We start from the raw sequence: 19,234 nt of genomic DNA, 5'->3' as shown, positions 1-19,234 counted from the left end.
GATGCACAAGGAGTTACTTAATGATGCCGATAAATTTTCACATACGCCGATAATATGCTCTAGCAACGGAGCGCCAAATTGTCACACGAGTCTATAGCAACTCTCATGTGAGTGAGTCGGGAAATTTTTTGGAAGAAGATATTTTGTACAAAGACGACAAATTTTTTTGAGAACCATTAACGAAATATGCAGAATAGCAGGTCATGTTTCATGAAGATGACAATCATGGGATCGGGAGCCCACTAATGATTGGCGCAAAAAGGAGAACTGTGAGTGTCAGCTTCTTCATAACTGTATAGATAAAATCAGGGGACCTTGATCTGCAGTCGTGAAGAAGAGGTACATATATAGGGCGTTTGAAGTTAGCGTGTATAAGAATAAAAAAACATCACACCCCAAAACAAAGTATTTCCATCGTACTTTGTCTAATGTTGATCTGAAAACTCGGATCAGTTCCGATCTAGATAGTCAATTTTGGACCTGATCAGCCTGACTCGGCAAGGATATCAGGCAAATCTACCTTCTTTAGGGTGATCGAAAACTTACACTCGCGATCCCTGGTCGAATATTTTGGACATGTTCAATTGCCTTCTACATGTAACTCAACAAAGCTAATTCATTTGCCGCAAGAAATGATCCCCAGTCACTCCTAAACTGGTAAAGTCGCTTGTAACTTGCGATCAGCTTTATGAAACACCCAGCTGATCAGAATCTTTTCATCTATATTATTCTCTCTTTTTTTCCGGTACCGTTACCAGAGTCAGGCTACCCATGGACGGCATCAGTCTACCTTGATCGACATTGCTCTGCTAACTATTTATACAGATATTTGAACCTATCCAATATGTTCAAGAAGGGAGGTAGAGTTCTGTCAATTGATATACTCATATTTCATTGATTTTCTGACATCGATACATTATCATCAAATTATTATTGCACAAAATTGAGGCGGAGTTAGTGAAGATTCTGTCGAAGGTCTTAGTTTGCGGCATGCCTACTATGCTGAACATCCTTGTTCCTGGCTATAGATCCAATTCAAGTCAAAGGTATTTTAGTTCTCAGAAATTTCAGCAAACATACAAAAATTAGCACTGATCAATGGGATCGTTGCACAATTAAACGCAACTTGACTTTCCATCAATCAAAAGTGTTCGTGTCGGAAATTGTGGTTGATTTTGTAAGTCGGCTTCAAACTCAACTTCTGCAGTAGATCCCATATTGATTTAATGATGGATGATAAACGACTGCTGAAAAAAAAATCCAAGGGCCTCGTTTTATTTTGATTGATTGATTTGTTAATAGTGTCATTGTCATTAAAAAATTATTTTTTGTTTGTCATTATCGTATAATAAATTCAAATGATATAAACACCAGTCAATGAAAGGTGAACGAAAGTTATCAAACTGTTCCGCTTTTGAATATTTTTTTCATTGTTTTTTAATAATTTTTCAAAATAGCAAATGATCTTTTTGAGAAAATGAAGAAATAATGTGATACCATTTCGAGGAATATGCAAAAAATACAGAAAACTAAAAAACTGATGTACTAGAGTGAGTTTGCTTGAAACTTGCCAAATAGTTTATTTCTCAAGCATGCATGGGTATCTCAATATATTTGTCAATTGAAATTAGGTCTATGTACGCGAAATGTACAATAGCTATTGTGCCATGTCTGGCGTTATCAATAATCGAAGAGCAGTATTAGCAAATCGAACCATTTACTGATTAATTGTTGATTTGGGTTTTACAAACGTTTATCGATGCTGATTAAATCTCCCGGGGGGGGCACTTACATTGACGAGTGGATACCATGCGCGACCAAAAAAACACGTAAAAAGGATGTCTTTTTCACGATAGGGCACGTTACGTACGTAACGTGATAAGGGTGTCAAAAACACGAAAATTATGAAAAAAGGGTATCTATTTCGCTAGGAAAATTACGTGTTTAGGGTCGAATTTGGGGATGATAAAACAAAATTAAAATGTTTTATAAAGGGTGTCCTTTTTGCCCCAACACTTCGTGTTTAGAGTCCGATTTGCGCGAGGTGTAGAAGGTGGGGTCGTACTAAACCAAATAAGGTAAAGCCGACGACCGAAGGACCCGTAACAATAAAACATTCATGTACTTGTTTAGGGGTTCATTTCAGGAATATTTGCCAAGAGTATCGATTTGTTTCCTATACTTGTTAAGGGTAGGGTTTCACACGCCAATACTTGTTAAGGGGTGCATTTTCAGAATATGGAAATTACGTGTTTAGGGTGCTTTTCGAGACCCCATGGTCGCGCATGGTATCCACTCGTGAATGGAAGTGCCCCCCCCCCCCGGGTTAAATCTTTACGTCAGCTAGCTCCATGCTGTGATCAACTAACCATTTCAGTGCACTGCCTGATCTTATACTGACATAGGTGACACATAATGGGGGACACAATAATCTGCAATTGATCACAAATATCACCTGCCAAACTATCACAAATAATTCGTTAAATATTATGTTTATTTTTTTCCTTTTTTTTTCTTATCCATGCATGTTGATAACAGCGTTTATTTCCACCGAAGTGATCAAATTAAACAAACACTGAGATTAATTCTGGATCATATCTGAACTACGCCCTGGTTATCATTTCAATTACAAATATGAATTATGATTCATAAAATGTGCATGCATTGTGTAATAACATATCTATTATGTGAAAATTAAAGATCTGTTGATGTGCCATTATTGTCGTTGAATCGGATGGTTTTACGCAAAGGCAGAGGATTAAGAGATGTGAATTGTGTGGAGGATTTCTGTGTGTTGAAGAAGAAATGACAGATATTTGTCAGTTAATGTGAGAAGTGGGCCGGGATTGTGAGAACGAGAGATGTATAGAGGAATAATAATAATAATTGGATATATATAGCGCTTTTTCCAGAGGATCCAAAGCGCTGTTAATTTCATAAGACAAGGTGAATAGACGAGAGGGAGAGAAAGAGAAAGGGATCAGGACCGGGGGGGGGGGAGGAAATGAAGATTGAGAGAAGGGGAAATGGATATTGAATACAATTTAGTTTCAGAATTTCATATCCTTATTAACGTTTCTTTCCGAATTAATTATATTTTCCCCAATTTACAATGCACATGCATCGTCGGCCTTCTATACCCCCGAATAGTTAAGCTAAACATTTTCAGTGGAAAATATTCTTTTATAATCATATATAAAAATATGTCGTTTTATGATAGGGATTTTCTGCTAGAAGAGTATTAGCTATTCGTATCGTGCACTTATGTAAATATATTTTCGAGCCTGTATGTCCTTTTCTAAAATAAGAAAAGGCAGTTCAGTAGAATCAGTACACAAGCCAGATATATAAAGCCAGTTTATCAAACCAATAAGTTAACTTTACCGGCCGTCGTTTTATATCGATCACTCTCGTCCCTCGATACTTCCTGTATTGATCTTTTTATTTATCCGCTATCGATCAGTCAAACATGTCATGTCACCGTTTGAGATGATTTCCTGTTTGGCAAAAATCAATGCGTCAATCTTTTCCCCTTCCTCCCCGTATACGAACTGTTAGATTAAAGGCATACTGTTTATACTCTTTTGTTTACATTTAACTGTTGGGGAAAGATAATTATGCAATAAAAAGGTGAATTACTTTCCGAAATTGATTCAATATCATGTCGCTGACTTGTTAAGGGAACGACGTTTTACCATTACCCCCCGCGGCCACTACCGTTTTAATGATAAACGTTTTTGGTAACAAAATCAAACCTTGTGCATATTTGTATTCAGCATAACTATATTTTCAGCACAATAACCATCACCTTCATCATTAACATCGTCAAAAACACCACCACCATAATCATCATCACATATAGTATGCAGCGCTTAGAAACATTTATATTAAGCGCTATATAAATGTTGCATATTATCATTACCATCATTATCACCATCATCTTCATCATCATCATCTCCATCATCATCATCTTTATCATCATCACCATCATCATAATTATTATCACCACCATCATTCATCACCATCATCAGATAATTACCGCCACCATCTCCACCACCACCATCAACATCATCTCCATTGACCTTACCAACATTATCATCATCACCACTATCATACCCACCCCTACCACCACCACAATCATCACCATCACCATCATCATCATCATCTTCATCATCATCATCATCATCATCATCATCATCATCATCATCATCATCATCATCATCATCATCTTCATCATCATCACCATTGTCTCTTAGTCATCACCACCCCTATCATCATCATCATCTCCACCTCCACCACCTCCACCATCATTACTCTATCAACAACATCATTATAATTATTATAACCTCCATAGTCATCATTATCATCATCATATTGGAGCTAAATGGAAGAGTATTTTTGACATTTTCAATGAAGCCAATTTGAAGTCCCCATAGGTATAATGATTGCAAGTTTTTACAAATCAAAAGATTCTTATTTTGGGCGGATATTGTTTAAACTTTCCCCGATCAGCTCTGATTTTTCTTGTTCCTCTGAAAACATTATTTCCTTTGGGTTGGATTCCCCACTAAAATTCAAAACAACAAAAATCCACAAAATGGATATCAAATTGAAATGACAGGATATATTTATATTTATTTACAAAAGACAGATTAGTAGAGTACTTTACAGAATGCTGTAGAATGTACATAGGAGCACATATCAATTTTATCTCTCGCATAAGCAATGATTTGCATTAAAGTTAACAATGGTCATTACAAGCAAAGATTTTGAAGAAAATAAGTTAGTGCATGCCACAAATACGTTCAAATTTTAGCTCAGAGTTTTTTTGTATGTAAAAATGAACAGAGGAGACAATAAATAATGCAAGATCAGTGATTACTTTCACACAGTCACAATATTTTGGGTATTGTGAATCAGAGAAGATAAATATTGATGAGATACAGTAAATTCATCAAGGCTAAATTTCTAAACTACTGAATTTTCATGTTTGTTTTCTAATGATGCTTCAGTATGACGGGAAAATAACCAGGGCTAAAGATGTAGATATACCTGTTACTGCTATCAAGATACGACTAAATACCATCATTCATTATAAGGTCATGTGGTTACTGGTAAAGTCAGTCAGTCTTGACGTTTTTGCATGGGAAATATATTTGATGACACAAGGCTCTGCAGACTCATATATGCCTCTTGTCTAATTATGCTGTACCATTGAATCAAATCCCACACCTTCCTTTGCATGTCACAGCAATTTTTTTTTTACAAAGGATGGCAATATGAGGTGAGGAGAAGAGCATACATAGCAATTACATCATGTCTAATGGTCAGAAAACTCCATTCCTCTCTAATTGAATGAGTACACTGTGGATATATACCCGACAGGTATACAAAATGCTCTTGATGGGTGACTGTATACAAATAATGCACGTAAGCGTGTGCATGCAGGGCCAAATAATGAACGATGTGCGAGAAGAGCCAATGGATATACCTGTGGACCGAGTGTGGTATATCCATTTGGCGAGTTGAGCACAGAGTTCATTATTTAGGTCCTATATGCACAAGACTGCATGTATTGTTTGTTTTGTTGAACCCCCCACCCATGTTACCGAGTTGCCCCGAATGCTATATTTGATCTCAATTCTAGATAATTCTAGATAATTCTAGATAATTCCAGAACCAGCACTATCCTGCACTCTGAAGTCAGATTGCAGGATAGTACATTTGGTATGACGTCAGAGTGCAGGATAGTGCATTTTGGATGCAATAGTGGAATTCGCTGAATATCACATGATCCAATTTGGACCAATCAGATTACAGAACATTCTTGGGAGTTGTTCAATCTCTACTATAGCATTGCAGCAGTCTACAGGGTAACACTGTATATTTCTAGTGACTTTCCATTTGTTGCACAAAAGTTTTCCTTTAAACACCCAATAAGTCGTCATATGCACATGTCAACTTTCCATTTCAACTGAATGTTTTAAACTTTAAATTGGTGAAGCATTTTCAATGATTTTTACTCAGAAGACAGAAAGTAGGGCAAAGACACCGTAGAGCAGTGCACAGGGGTAGGCTACGAGGAGTTGCTGTGAATCCATGGCTAACGCAGTCACAAAGAGCTTGGATGCTGATAAACTACACCAACCTATAGCCAGTAATGATGCTACTGTACCAATTATACCTCTGTGATTGAGAAACAAAGAGAAAATTGATTTAAAGATAAATGAAAGTAGTTGCAGTAAACACTGACTTCACGAGAAATTGTGTGAAACCAAGCTTAATTGTCACTATATCATCGAGGATCAGGATCTGGTACAGTTACATGAACTAAACTTTGTGAAATCTTGAAATCTACGCTGAAAAATGTTCACACTGAAGATCACTAACACAGATAAGCGCAAGTGGGACAGTGTATTATTATTGCTGAGTGTCGGCATGACGCTTGACCTGAATCCTGTGCTTATTTGCTAATTTCTCAGCAATTACACAATTTCTTCCAGAATCTTTTGGCACATATTTTTTATTTATACAAACTGACACTTTGGTAGTCATTTCATTGGATTCTGTACGAACTCATTTTGAAATCATTACCACAACTGGAAGTTATCTTTTTAAGATTGGTTCATCATATGATTTAGTGAAGTCCTATAAGAGACAATAGGTCGGCCATTCACATTGTAGGACCTAAAAGTGCAAAGTTTATTCAAGGTATTGAGATCTTCATGAGTAATACAAAAAATACAATACAAAAAATCAGAAATACATGTCAGAAAACAATAAATAGGAAACATGACAGTGTTAAAGAAATTATTACCTGAAAAATATCATGTCCTACTGCTCAATTTTGTTTTAAAAATTGTAATTTGCATTTGTTCAGTTTCACCTAACTTCAAATTATTTGTCATATTTCTCTATGTACAGTTGATTGCTAAATATAAAGATTTATGTAAATTCCCCTTTGACAAGCAAAGGACTAGTATCTACAAAAATTTATGGAAACAAATCATGCCACATGAACTCTGACCATTACTTCATATTTCATTTCGTATATGGTACAGCTGGTCTAATTACATAACAAAAAGCAGTTGGCACTTACTGTAAGTTGATGATGATGGCAAGAAAATTGAGACAGACCATTGGAAGTAGGCAGTACCCTAACACACTGACGATGCAACTTGCACTAACTCCCGTCAGACTCATCAAATTCAGCAACATCCAGATTCCTAGGCAACCGATACCACCAATACCATAGATGTAACCAAATTGGACTTTACCCGCCTGCAAATGAAAAACCAGTCAAATTCTTCTTTATGTTGTTATGAAGCAAGAAATCCATTAGGTTTTGATTTCAGTGGTTGTTCACGGATTACACTGGTTTGTCCTAATAGCTTTTCAGCAAAGCCTTTAAAATCAGATTGCTGCTTTCATTGTGTCCAATCCTTTTATATTAGTCAAGCCATTTTGACACCCTGGAGAAAAAAGGCATGTGTTGAGCCAAGCGTGAGCAAAATTTTGCCTTTCTTATCTCATATGATAGAGAAGACTAGGGCATCTATCAATGTCAACAAATTTACCATCTGAACATCTTTTTCACAGCTTTGCCTAAAATGTAACATTTTTAGTGATAATGATGTGCACTGAATAGGTAATAAACAGTTAATTCTGTATGGTTTCAGAATGTGCTACCAATAATATTGGTATAAAAACCTCAGAATGGTCCAAGGCCAAGGTGATGTACATCTTTCTGTTTGCCAACCCCCCTAACTTGTATCTAATACAAACTTACCAACAGAAGGGTTCCACCAAAGCCCAAGGCAAAGACAAGGGGGCCTGCCAGATCACAATCATTGATAGCTGCAGGATCTGTCTCCCTCATGGGGTTTAAAACAGACAGTGTCTGCAACAACAAACAAAATAAAAGGACAACAATCATTGATAAAAGAAATATGCAGTTAAACACAGTATACAGAGATACAGTGTTACTGCTTCTCTGATATAGCATGAAAATCTTAAGTGTTTGATGCTCTCTACAAGGAAGAATTCTAAACCATATAGATTACGATTTATAACACAACAAACACCAAAGGACTTTAGGTCCATCCACTTTGAATCTGCATTTATATTGTAATTATGCATACTATTTCGGAATGAGTTATATGTTTTTTTGTATTTTGATTGATTTGTGGAAAATAAAATGAAATGAAAATGAAAACAGACACCAAAGCCAGAATTTGCATAAATCATCCTAAAAATAACCTTTGAAAGTGACAATTTTTGCCTTAAATGAGCCCTTACTCATGCATGACTCGAAAGAACCGATTTTACTCTTTATTACAGAAATTGGGCAATATTGAGAATAGGCGAGGGAAAACAATTCAGGTAATAAGATCACCTAGACAAAGTGCCAAACAAAACAAATACGAGGAGATGGAGCGGCAAGAGCATCATGGACTGAGTAAAAAAAGTTTGAAATTTTGAAATGTGAATGATTATTTAGGGTCATCAGATACAGTATTTACGCTTTTGTAATGTAGCCCATCATATTTGATTGTGTTACATGTTGCATTTACATAAAACCTGATTTATGTATATGATTTTATTCTCCTTACCTTTTGATAAATATGTTCAAAGTTGATTCCAAGTTCTGAATAAGGAAGTGAGAGATTTAAAAAAAAAGAGACTTCAAAAGTAAATGCACTGCTATCAATAAATACTATTACTACTACGAAAGTCAATAATTCAGATTACCGAATTTAACCAAAACCAAAGTTAGTTCATAATTTTGGTTATGAAACTGCACTACAAATTGGCCCTGCAAAATGGTACTTATCATTACAGCATACCCTTCTCCCATCTCAATACTGAGCAGCTTGCTAGAAGCAAGAGATCAATAGATGTTTTGGCTGGGAAATGAACCCATGCCCAAATGGAAGCAACCTACCAATGAGCTACACTGCCAGAATACGTAACTTAAAACACAATTTAGAAATTTGTATGTCACAACTACTGATCAATCTTAAAATATTTTAGCATGGTGCTTCATGTTGTCATTCGTCAAGCAATACTTTTTCATTCTCTTTCATTAAAGATGAATGGATGCAGTTTCAGTAACAATTATTTCATAAGAAAGTCTGTACAGCCAAGGATATTTGGCACTATACAGTGCCTCCCACAAAAAAGGAAAAGTTTTGAGAGATAGATTTCACAATCATTAAATATGGTTTTTACTACAAATTTGATACTCATGGCAAGAGTGGAATCTCATCTCGAATTTCAAACCAACAGCTAAGCAAAGTGTTCACGCTTGGCGGACTGCAAACAATATTGAGGCATATCAGAAACGATTTGTACAGAAACTCACGTGTGAATTTGAATCCACTCTTATTTCAGGGATCAGTGAGAGAAGCTTAACAAAGAATACAAGAGAAATGCTAATAAGCAAATCGTTGAATTAGCACGGTCATCGTATCTCGAACCAATCTTTTGCCATTTTTCTGTGCAACCTGGTTTTGATATTAAAGCCTGTGTATAGCTTTGGTAAAGGGTCAATAATGTGATTGATAATCGAATATCATCTAATATGAGTCTTACTGAAGCGTAGAGACCGTTATATATTTATCCAACTGCACTTCTCTGAGAAAATTTCAAATACTCAAATCTTGGATATATAGCGCCCTCTCTCGGCGATGCTTGTTTTAAATTAAAAAATGGGCATTCAAGCACTTATCTTATAAATTTAGTGATTAGATATCCAAAAGTTACAGACAAAGAACATATCTTGAAAGTTTCAGCCCATTCCATGACTTGGAATAGGATTTAATTGAAAGACAAAAACACACAGATATTTTAATTTGATCGGGTGACCCGATCAAGTTAAATTTCCATGTAAAATCGCAAAATTTATCCTGTAAAACACATTTTCATTTCATATCCTCCACATCATAACTGTTATAGGGCATATCCATTCATATTAGCTAGCAATGAATTGGAATAGTGATAGGTGCATTTTGGTGGATTTACCAAAACTATACACAAGCTTTAAAGGTTCAAACTCGTCTTGCTCATTAATGCGTGAAGTGATCATCTCATGTTAGGTATCGAAATAAAGAAGAATATTTGAATTATATGATTATGTAAATGAAATAACTTAATTTATTTGCCTTTGAAGAAAAAAGACATGGGAATCCCTCTTTCTTTTTTTTTTTCTGGGACGCACTGTATATCATTGTAGACCTAGATCTGGTACAGTTACAAAAACTGAACTTTGTGCAATCCTGAAATCTAAGCTGAAGACGATAAAACTGAAGATCACAAACACAGATAGGCACATTATAACTGCTTGGAAATAGACCTGACATTTGACTTGAATGACATGCTTGCTTTGCTAATTCCTTAGCAGTACACATTGTCTTCCACAATCCTTTGGCACATTTGAGTGGCCATTTTATCGGATTTTGTGCAAACTCATTCTGAAATTGTTACCACTACTTGTATTCATCTCTTTATACCAGCGCATCCAAATCATTAAAGAATAAAATACTCTATAGTAGTTTTGTAAAGATTCTCATGACATACCTTCAAGGAGTGGAGGTTCATCATCAAAACTGTCAGAGTAACTGGCCCCTGATGGCATGGGTTCGGGGGTCATGATCTGACCGGTGTAGGGGACCTGTGGTGACATCATTTGAGGTTGACCTCCATAACCTTGCTGGGAATAGTCATCATAGCCCCCAGGAGCACTGTTAAGAATAATGTACATGGATAACATTACACTAAATGACCAACATGATCTTCTTCCTTACCATTATCCCTACAAGCACCATCACCATTTTATCATCTCCATCATCACCACCATTATAAAAAATATACACCATCATCATTATCATCATCATTAATTCATCATCATCATCATCACCATCATCATCATTGCCATCACTGTCATCATCAGCACCGTCATCATCCTCATCATCATTATCATCATCATTATCATCACCATCATCATCATCATCATCATCACCACCATCACCACCACCACCATCATCATCATCATCAAAATTATCACCTACATCATCTTCATCATGAATATGAATTATCATCACCATCAACATTATCATCATCATAACTACACATATGTAACCAATTATGACTCGTAAAAACATAAGTCTTGTTTTGAGGGCTCTATGTTCTAAACAATTCCATACAAAAACAAAATTTTAAGGTACCTTCTTGCCAAAAGGCATGCAGATCTTTGTTGAGAAGCATTGATTGAAAGAATGATAAAAAAAACCTTTGTAGATACTGTGCATGGTTATGAATATGATATTCAAACTTGTTATGAGCTAACAATACTTTGAAAATTGTTTTTACTTGTTTTTATTTCTTGACACTCTTTTTATGTTTCCTTAAATTTCCTTAAACTTCACACTACTCTGAAAATAAAGTTGACTATAATTACATGGAAAAACAGCTTTGTAAAAAACAAAATAATATTTAGAAAAAGTTTAATCAATACCAATAACCTCAATGAACGATGACATTTCAAACACCCCCTTCAATAAAGAAATTATACTTTTTAATTAAGTTTATCATAACTGGACTATATATGTCTATCATCTCCTACACTCGTGTACCGGTCACTTTAATCGATACTATCTGCCCTGCACTGAGCGATAGTAACAAGTCATGACCTTGGGCTGATCTTAATCTTTATTATGTTTTGTAAAATTATGCACTTTGTAAACTTCTTTCCTTTATTGTGATTCCAATAAAGTGATTTCAAATAAAGCAAAGAATGAACATCACTCACCCATATTGGCCTCCAACATCATAGCCTTGCTGTTGGTCATAGTCAGTTTGAAAAAAGCCTCCTTGATCCATGTTTTGGTTGAAGCCCTGATCACCGTATCCAGCCATACAATAGAGCTAATCTCCAAAGTTTAATTCAACTGCAAATAGAGATGAAACAAAAGGAGACTGTCACATGTTTATTTATTGACTGTTGTTTCCTAATCCTATTCAGTTGTGGCACTGGTCGGAAAATTGGGATCGTCCCAGTTTACACAAATCCCGCTTCAACTGGTCCAGCGTGCGGGATATTTTTAACACCAAGGTGAGATGACAAGATGACGACAATTACCGACCGTGAGTAAACGCTCCTGTTCTTATATTATTTCTAAATAATTTTACACTTTATTTGAATAAATACACGCACCATTAGTGCATGCGGGGGGGGGGTAAATATACTTGTAGCCCATTTACTAAGTTACATGTAGGGCTAGAAAAGTTAAAGATTTGATAGTTTTTTATTAGAGTCAAACCATGGGATAAATGACTGTGTGTGTAGGTGAAATGTGAATGCTCTGGATTCCTGGCTCTGTGGAGATTAAGCATGTCAGTGGAATGACTTTAATCGGGCCTAGGAGCCTCCTGGCTAAGTTTACAGGGACTGAAAAACAGACAGTGAACTGGGGAAATTGAGGTAACTGATTTCTGTTTTCAGCACTCTCACTCCCCGTAAGGGCGTAATTGCAGTCTATGTCCTGCAGGGTAGCCAGGAGGCTCCTAGAGAGTAAGAATTATGTACTAACGTATGCTTACTCTCCACGGAGCCAGGGATTCAATTCCATTCATCTGCGTGTATTGCCAAAATACCTAAACCTTTCGCCCCCGAGATTTCTACTTTCCATCAAAAAGATCTAGCCCTTCATTTCTAACATTTCTACGCTATCGTTTTAATTTTTAAACAAAAATTCATTAAAAAAATGAGAAAAATATTATGAAAAGACGGGGGAGACTTGCCTGATGTTTACCCCGCCAACTTGTTTCTCATTATTCTTCGCCAACGTAACGATTCTTGTTTAAAAATGAAATTGATAGCGTAGAAATGTCAGAAATGAAGTTGTATCCCAATTACATGATTTAGGGCTAGATCTTTTAGAAGCAAAGTAGAAATTTCAGGGGGTGAAAGTTTCGGGTTTTTCGGCAGTACACGCAGGTGAATGGGATGGAATCCCTGGCTCCATTGAGAGTATCAGTAAGCATACGTTAGTAAATGACTTTTACTCTCTAGGAGCCTCCTGACTACTGCAGGGTAAGCGAAACGTCCCCATAAACAAGGACAATCTCAATTTATCAAGACAAGATTTGTCTTGGTTTATGAGGATATCATTGTTTTCTGGGATAATCCCAATTTTCGCACCTGCGCCTCTACTCAACTCTAACGAGTAGATCTAACGACAACACACTCAAGGGTTCATTACCATCCTGCCTGTGGGGAATATACAGGTAGGACTATGGTATGCCAATGCTGTACACAGTACACAATTTAAAAAATCATTAATATATCACTTTTGTGACCCAAAATACTAATTTCCATACAGTTGCAATTCATTTTTCATTTACTGGTAATCATTAGTAACTTGGGAGTAATTTTTGTATTCACCAGAGCGCTCAAAAACTGAATTTTGTGCACACCCTCTATTGGTGGAAAGTAATATGGCAAGACAATTGTCATTTTTCAATCTCTATTTTCAATTAAGAAAAAATAATTTAAAGAATCAAATTTACCTAAGAGCCAAGTTATATGATGAATAGTTGTAATGGAAACTGACAATGTCAAAAAAATCAAGCATTTGTCCCAAAGAAAAAGAGGATATAAGCCAAACATTGCCAAACTTATTTCACCACATAGGGAGTAGTAACAGAGAACGAGGTTGTCAAGTCGTTGTCAAGACACTACGGAGGAAAATCTACAAGTACTCGCATGCAGATTGGGATGACGTCGAGAAGGATGTAGCTGAACTCTCTGAAAGGGTCATCGCAAGAAAGAGGCAAGAACCAATGTACAAGATATGGAACATGCTGCGAGACACTTTGCTGAACATCATAGAGCAACAGATCCAATCTAAGTCGAGCAGCAGCAGACAATCTCTTCCCTGGTTCAACCACAAGCTGAAAAGGATGGTGAAGAGGAAGACCAGAAAGGACAAGAGAGCAAAGCAGTCAAACTCCTGGGATGACTACAAGTCTTTCAACACTTGAGTAGACAAGAGTTCAGGAGGGCTGAAACTGAAAGAGACCACCTCACTTCCTCCACCATTGATGAACTCAAAACCAACAAGAACCCTAAACCTTTCTGGAGGTACATCAAGGCAAAGAGGAATGAAAGGAATGGAGTCCCCCTATTATGCAGGATGGAAAGTTGGTAAAGGAAAGCAAGACAAAAGCAACTACCCGGTACCCTCTTGGAACAGTTTACATAATAACAAGTGCTACCATCCAATCAGAGCAAGAACTGAACAATACAGGAACTCGTTCTTTCCATCCACTATCATTGAGTGGAATCACCTGAGTGACGCTGTCATCAACTCAACATCGACTAGACCAAAAGCTTCAGTCTCTGTATTTTGGTTGTTCCGCTGAACTACGTTGGCTCCACTCACCAATACATGTACATAGACTGAAGAGCTTGGAGGCCCGTACGTACAGCCAACATATAAGTGAACTATTGTTTATACATGTAGGTCGCGATTTAAAACTGTTTTTAAGCGAAATTTACAGTTTCATGGTTTCCATTATCAGGGAAATATAAGTAATTATTTACCTTGGACCGGAGTTATTGATAAAAATCCTCTGGATTCAAAACTGTTTTTAAGCGAAATTCGCAGTTTCATGGTTTCCATTATCAAGGAAATATAAGTAATTGTGTACCTTGGACCGGAGTTATTGATAAAAATCCTCTGGATGATCGAGAAATCTTTCATCTAAGACATTTTCACCTGAGGTGACGGTTTTTCTTGCAAGTTGCCATCTTCAATGACATCATTATCGTTATTAACTTTTTAATGTCTTGATATAATACTAATAATATATGTGATTTGTAATGACCCAAATCCACTCGGCAGAGTGCCCAAGGCAGAGTGAAAGAAGAAAGAAAAGGAACAAATACAATAGTACTAGATTCAGGAACAATTAAGAGTAAGAGGCATTGAATAGACAAGTCTTGAGGTAATGTTTAAATGTATCAATGGACTTGCGTGCATTCACGGATTGTCAGGGGAAGATCATTCCATAGAAGGGCAAGTCCAAGAATTCGCACACATTATGTATGGGACATTTCAGAGGCTTTATTTTAATGACCTGAAAAATAGTGTTAAATGACTTTGATTAGATTGAATACCCTCATGATGGTACACATCTAGGAGAAGAATAATCATGCAAAAAATAGTGAAATTTGACCTTGACCTTTTAGAGAGAAAAAAATTGCCGTTACGTACATGTATGGGATGCAGAAAAAAAGACAATTTTAAAAACATTTTTTTCAAGTTGAGAATTCTCTGAAAGTTTTTCATTTGACAACTTGTACCTTAGTGTGATAGAAGTCACAATACTCTAGTACATTTCAGGTAAATTTCATGTCATAAGCCAAATCCCTCTAATTACAGACTCTAATTAAACAAATTAATGACATGATACATATGGGACATTTTCTCCCCATAGAGAACGTACACAATTTCCCCCATAATTAAAAAAATTGAAATAATTTAAAATATGGAAATAACAAGAGTTTTTCTTTTAAAATGTTCTATTGAGACATATTTTATATGACTGAAAAGAAAATTAGCCATTTCAACATTTTTTTCTTGTTTTTCATGGTTTCATGAATTTCTTATGTATTCTTTATTGTTTTGATTTTTTATATTTTTCAATTTTCACAATTTTTTCGCTTCGATTGTTTTCATTAATCAGTATTCATAACAAATCAGTCTTTAAAAACTAAAGAAAAGGTAAATAATCACTTTTTACAGCACTCCTGAAATTTGTTTTTCTCCATTCACTTTGTACACATATCTCCCCATTTACATTGTGTGTAAATGTCCCATACATGTACGTAACAATTTTTTGATTAACTTTTAATTAATAAGTAAACTCTATTTTTGAAACTTTTTGTGGTATAACATTTTCATACTTAATAAATTAGAACTTCCCAGAGATGCAACAATACAAGTATTGTATTATGAGAAATAACTTAAAAAGACATCCTCAAAATGTTACGTATGGAACATTCCATCCTTGGACAAGACCTAATTTGCATAATTAATTAGATGACACCACTTTTTTCCCCAAAAAGTAATAAGATGTTAGGGGGTCCATGTCCTACCTATGACTCAATCTCAGAAGTTTTATTATTATTTTCTACGAGTTTTTATAATTGTCCCATACGTAACGCCCATTTTACCAATTATGCAAATTAGGTGCCCCAAATTAGCATAAATATGCATATAATCAAATTTTTCCTAACAAAATTTTAAAATTCATATTTGGGCTTTCTTACCTTACCAAAGAGAACTTCTTAAATTAAAGATGAAATTTTGCCTTCTAGGGTGACATTTTCTTGGACTTGCCCAGAACAGCGCCAGCGTGAACAAAAGCCCGAACCCCCCATGTCTTAACGGATTTAGGAATAACTAGGAAACCAGAGTTGGATGAACCTAAGGACCTCACTGGAGTGTATTTCCTGATTTATTTAATATTGTACTGTGGAGCAGAGCCGTTAATTGCATGAAATACAAGAAGGATTTTGAAGATGATGCGATCATTAACATTTAACCAATGAAGAGATTTCAGAATGGGTGTGATATGAACATGTTTTTTAGATAGGGTGACCAAACGTGCTGCAGCCTTCTGGAGTTTAGACAACTATATCGAATTTCGTCTGCTACCTGTGATCGTAGTGGTTTAGCTCGCATGTGGGGCAGATCGCATAATAATTAATATCGAAAGCAATATCGATATCACATTCATAAATTGTTGACGCCCTCTCCTTTCGTTTGTAAATATTTCATTTTGATTGTTTTTCTGGTGTCCAAGACAAGTAAACATTGGTAAAGTACAATTTTCATACCTTTTCATCAATATCATTGAAAGTATTTTAATCATGGAATATCAAATATTGAAAGTTTGTAGGGCCTAGTTTATAAATCCTTAGAGTGTAAATTCGATGTGTAAAAGTACATCAAAGTGTAGGCAGTTGATTGACAAAAGGGAGGACGTGATAACACATGCAAGCTCACACGAACACTCTACCGTTGGTGAATGGGGATTACAGTAAAATGTCAGAAATTGTTGAATAAATCCCCAGAAACGATGGTTATTCCTGTCTAAACATCGACAAGCTCATTCAAGAAGGCCATTGACAGATCCTCACTCCGCCCTCTCACCCGATGCGTTTATGCTCGGCCCAGGAGGGCCCTGCATCATATACATCCAGATCCAGAAGGTTGTATCATAACCTTGTTCATGGAATGAGTAGTGACAATGTAAATTAAAAGAAAAACTTGTCAATTATAATCAGTACTAGGCCTAGAGGAATACAGTTTTTCTTTTTTTTTTACTCATGTATGTCATATGTAGATATGTAGCTATCTTTTTTATGAATTAAGATTCATTCTCAAGTCTGTTTCAGACATAGACCAAAAGCTTCGGTCTCTGTTTTGTTGGTTGTTCAGCTGAACTCCGTTGGCTTCACTCACCAAATACAGAGACCGAAGTTCTTGCGCGATCTGTACAGGGGACTCAATGGCGATATGTTTATGTACTTAAGATCGGATAAAACGGGGAAGTGAATTTGCTCGACAGCCGAGGTAAGTCACTATTTTTGTTCCTTTCAACTTCATTTTTCTCTGTTTTTTGGCAATTAATGCCAAGAGGGAATATAAATCTGCATTTTGGTCACGTTAATTTTCAAAATTTTTATTCATTAAAGACAAAAATTGAAGAGCCCCGACAGGGGGATTTTGCATTGCAAGTCCCCTACTGGTGGCTGCACGATAGCTAACCCAGGGAGCGCCGGCCCACGCCCGCGTAGCGGGCCGGCGCCCAGGAGCTCATGTATTGACCTATACTCACGGGACAAGGGTAGATTATGGTCAAAATATCTAGCAAGATAAATTATGAAAACAGAAATTATGCACTTACCACGATTATATGGATGAAGGTCTAACGAGTGGCAGTTTTCCTGACATCTGGGCACAGACTGGAACCTCAAAAAACGAAAAGTTCTCTCCTTCTACCCCCATTTCGATCGGCCATTTTGTCACAATTCATAACAAAAATGGCCGATCGAGATGAGGGTGGAAGGAGAAAACTTTTCGTTTTTTGAGGTTCCAGTCTGTGCCCAGATGTCAGAAAAACTGCCACTCGTTAGACCATCATCATGATCATGATGATCATCCATATAATCGTGGTAAGAGCATAATTTCTGTTTTCATAATTTATCTTGCTAGATATTTTGACCATAATCTACCCATGTCCCGTGAGTACGGTCAATTACACGGTAAGCCCCTGGGCTCCCGCCCGCTACGGGCGGGAGTTCCCTGGGTTACACGATACTATTTTTTTTTTTAAAAACAAGTGCACACCTAGTTACCAACAATGCATACAGCATTTCCATTTATTTGAAAGCAGGATAAAAGAGCATTGTACTAAATTGTAGATTAAATGCCTTGCCGCGGCCGGGATCGAACCCCGGACTTTCCATGTATAGCCAGGCGCCTTAGACCACTCGGCCACGGCACCTCCACTACCATCATCATGATCACGACTATTGTATTACTTATTACTATCGAGACGATAGCGAGCCGTCTGTGTACGAGGAGAAATTTTAAAAAAAAAAATGTTAAAAAACTCCTCAAACAGAGGGCTGCCAGCTGTCTATTTCAGACAAAGAATTCCTTAAAAAACATGTGTCAATATATACATGGTAGGTCCACTATTAATTCGACAATCAGAATAAAGAACTCTGTGTTTTTACTTCACTCTTCGTTCAGCATGTTCAGCCTTCAGGTGTGTCACTGTCACGTCACGATCTCAACGTCTTCGTTCGTCTCCTGCAACACACAGATACCCACGAGTGGGACTGGGTAATACATTTTGTCACGGTCGGACGTCGGAGTAGCGTCTCAAGAATTATGCAATCAATAATTACTCCCCTTTCGTTTCTAGATCTCATTCAAATTGAGTTAATAACATGAAAATTGTAGAATTCCCTAATTTCGTTACACAATAATATATATCGCCTACCTTCCAGAAATTCGCCCAATTCCAATTCCGTGCCTCCGTTACGTCTGCTATATCAACGTAAACAGCTGACGTGGTACGGTCGATGTTCACTCCAGATCCAGCGCCTAGCTCGCGCTCGGCGCGCGGCTTCGCTAGCTAGCTCTGCCCAATA

General features: G+C 36.6%; 1 protein-coding gene across 2 annotated transcripts; it reads right to left on the bottom strand.

The window, feature by feature from the left end:
• Positions 1-5,529: 5,529 nt before the first annotated feature.
• Positions 5,530-19,175, bottom strand: LOC121421798 (protein YIPF5-like). Of its 2 annotated transcripts, none has more exons than XM_041616629.1 (7): positions 19,084-19,175; positions 11,810-11,948; positions 10,579-10,742; positions 8,613-8,647; positions 7,790-7,900; positions 7,100-7,281; positions 5,530-6,186 (listed from the first exon to the last, which is right to left on the bottom strand). In XM_041616629.1, exons 2-7 carry the CDS (start codon positions 11,914-11,916, stop codon positions 6,024-6,026), a joined length of 762 nt encoding a protein of 253 aa, XP_041472563.1. In that variant the 5' UTR covers positions 11,917-11,948; positions 19,084-19,175; the 3' UTR covers positions 5,530-6,023. The 2 variants fall into 2 exon arrangements, with proteins under 2 accessions (XP_041472563.1, XP_041472623.1); XM_041616689.1 differs by lacking the exon at positions 19,084-19,175 and adding an exon at positions 14,713-14,792.
• Between the last annotated feature and the right edge of the window lie 59 nt (positions 19,176-19,234).

Source organism: Lytechinus variegatus, chromosome 1, assembly GCF_018143015.1.
Source record: "Lytechinus variegatus isolate NC3 chromosome 1, Lvar_3.0, whole genome shotgun sequence".
In the NCBI taxonomy this organism is placed as follows: domain Eukaryota; kingdom Metazoa; phylum Echinodermata; class Echinoidea; order Temnopleuroida; family Toxopneustidae; genus Lytechinus; species Lytechinus variegatus.
The sequence above is the reverse complement of the archived record's forward strand: the minus strand, read 5'-3'. Positions and strand labels throughout refer to the sequence as shown.

Coding starts and splice junctions, on each gene's coding strand:
- LOC121421798 (XM_041616629.1), bottom strand. CDS start 11,916: ATGGCTGGATACGGTGATCAGGGCTTCAACCAAAACATGGATCAAGGA. Junction 8,648..10,578: donor TGAACCTCCACTCCTTGAAG/GTATGTCATGAG, acceptor TTCCTTATTCAG/AACTTGGAATCAACTTTGAA. Junction 6,187..7,099: donor GCCATCATCATCAACTTACA/GTAAGTGCCAAC, acceptor TCTCAATCACAG/AGGTATAATTGGTACAGTAG.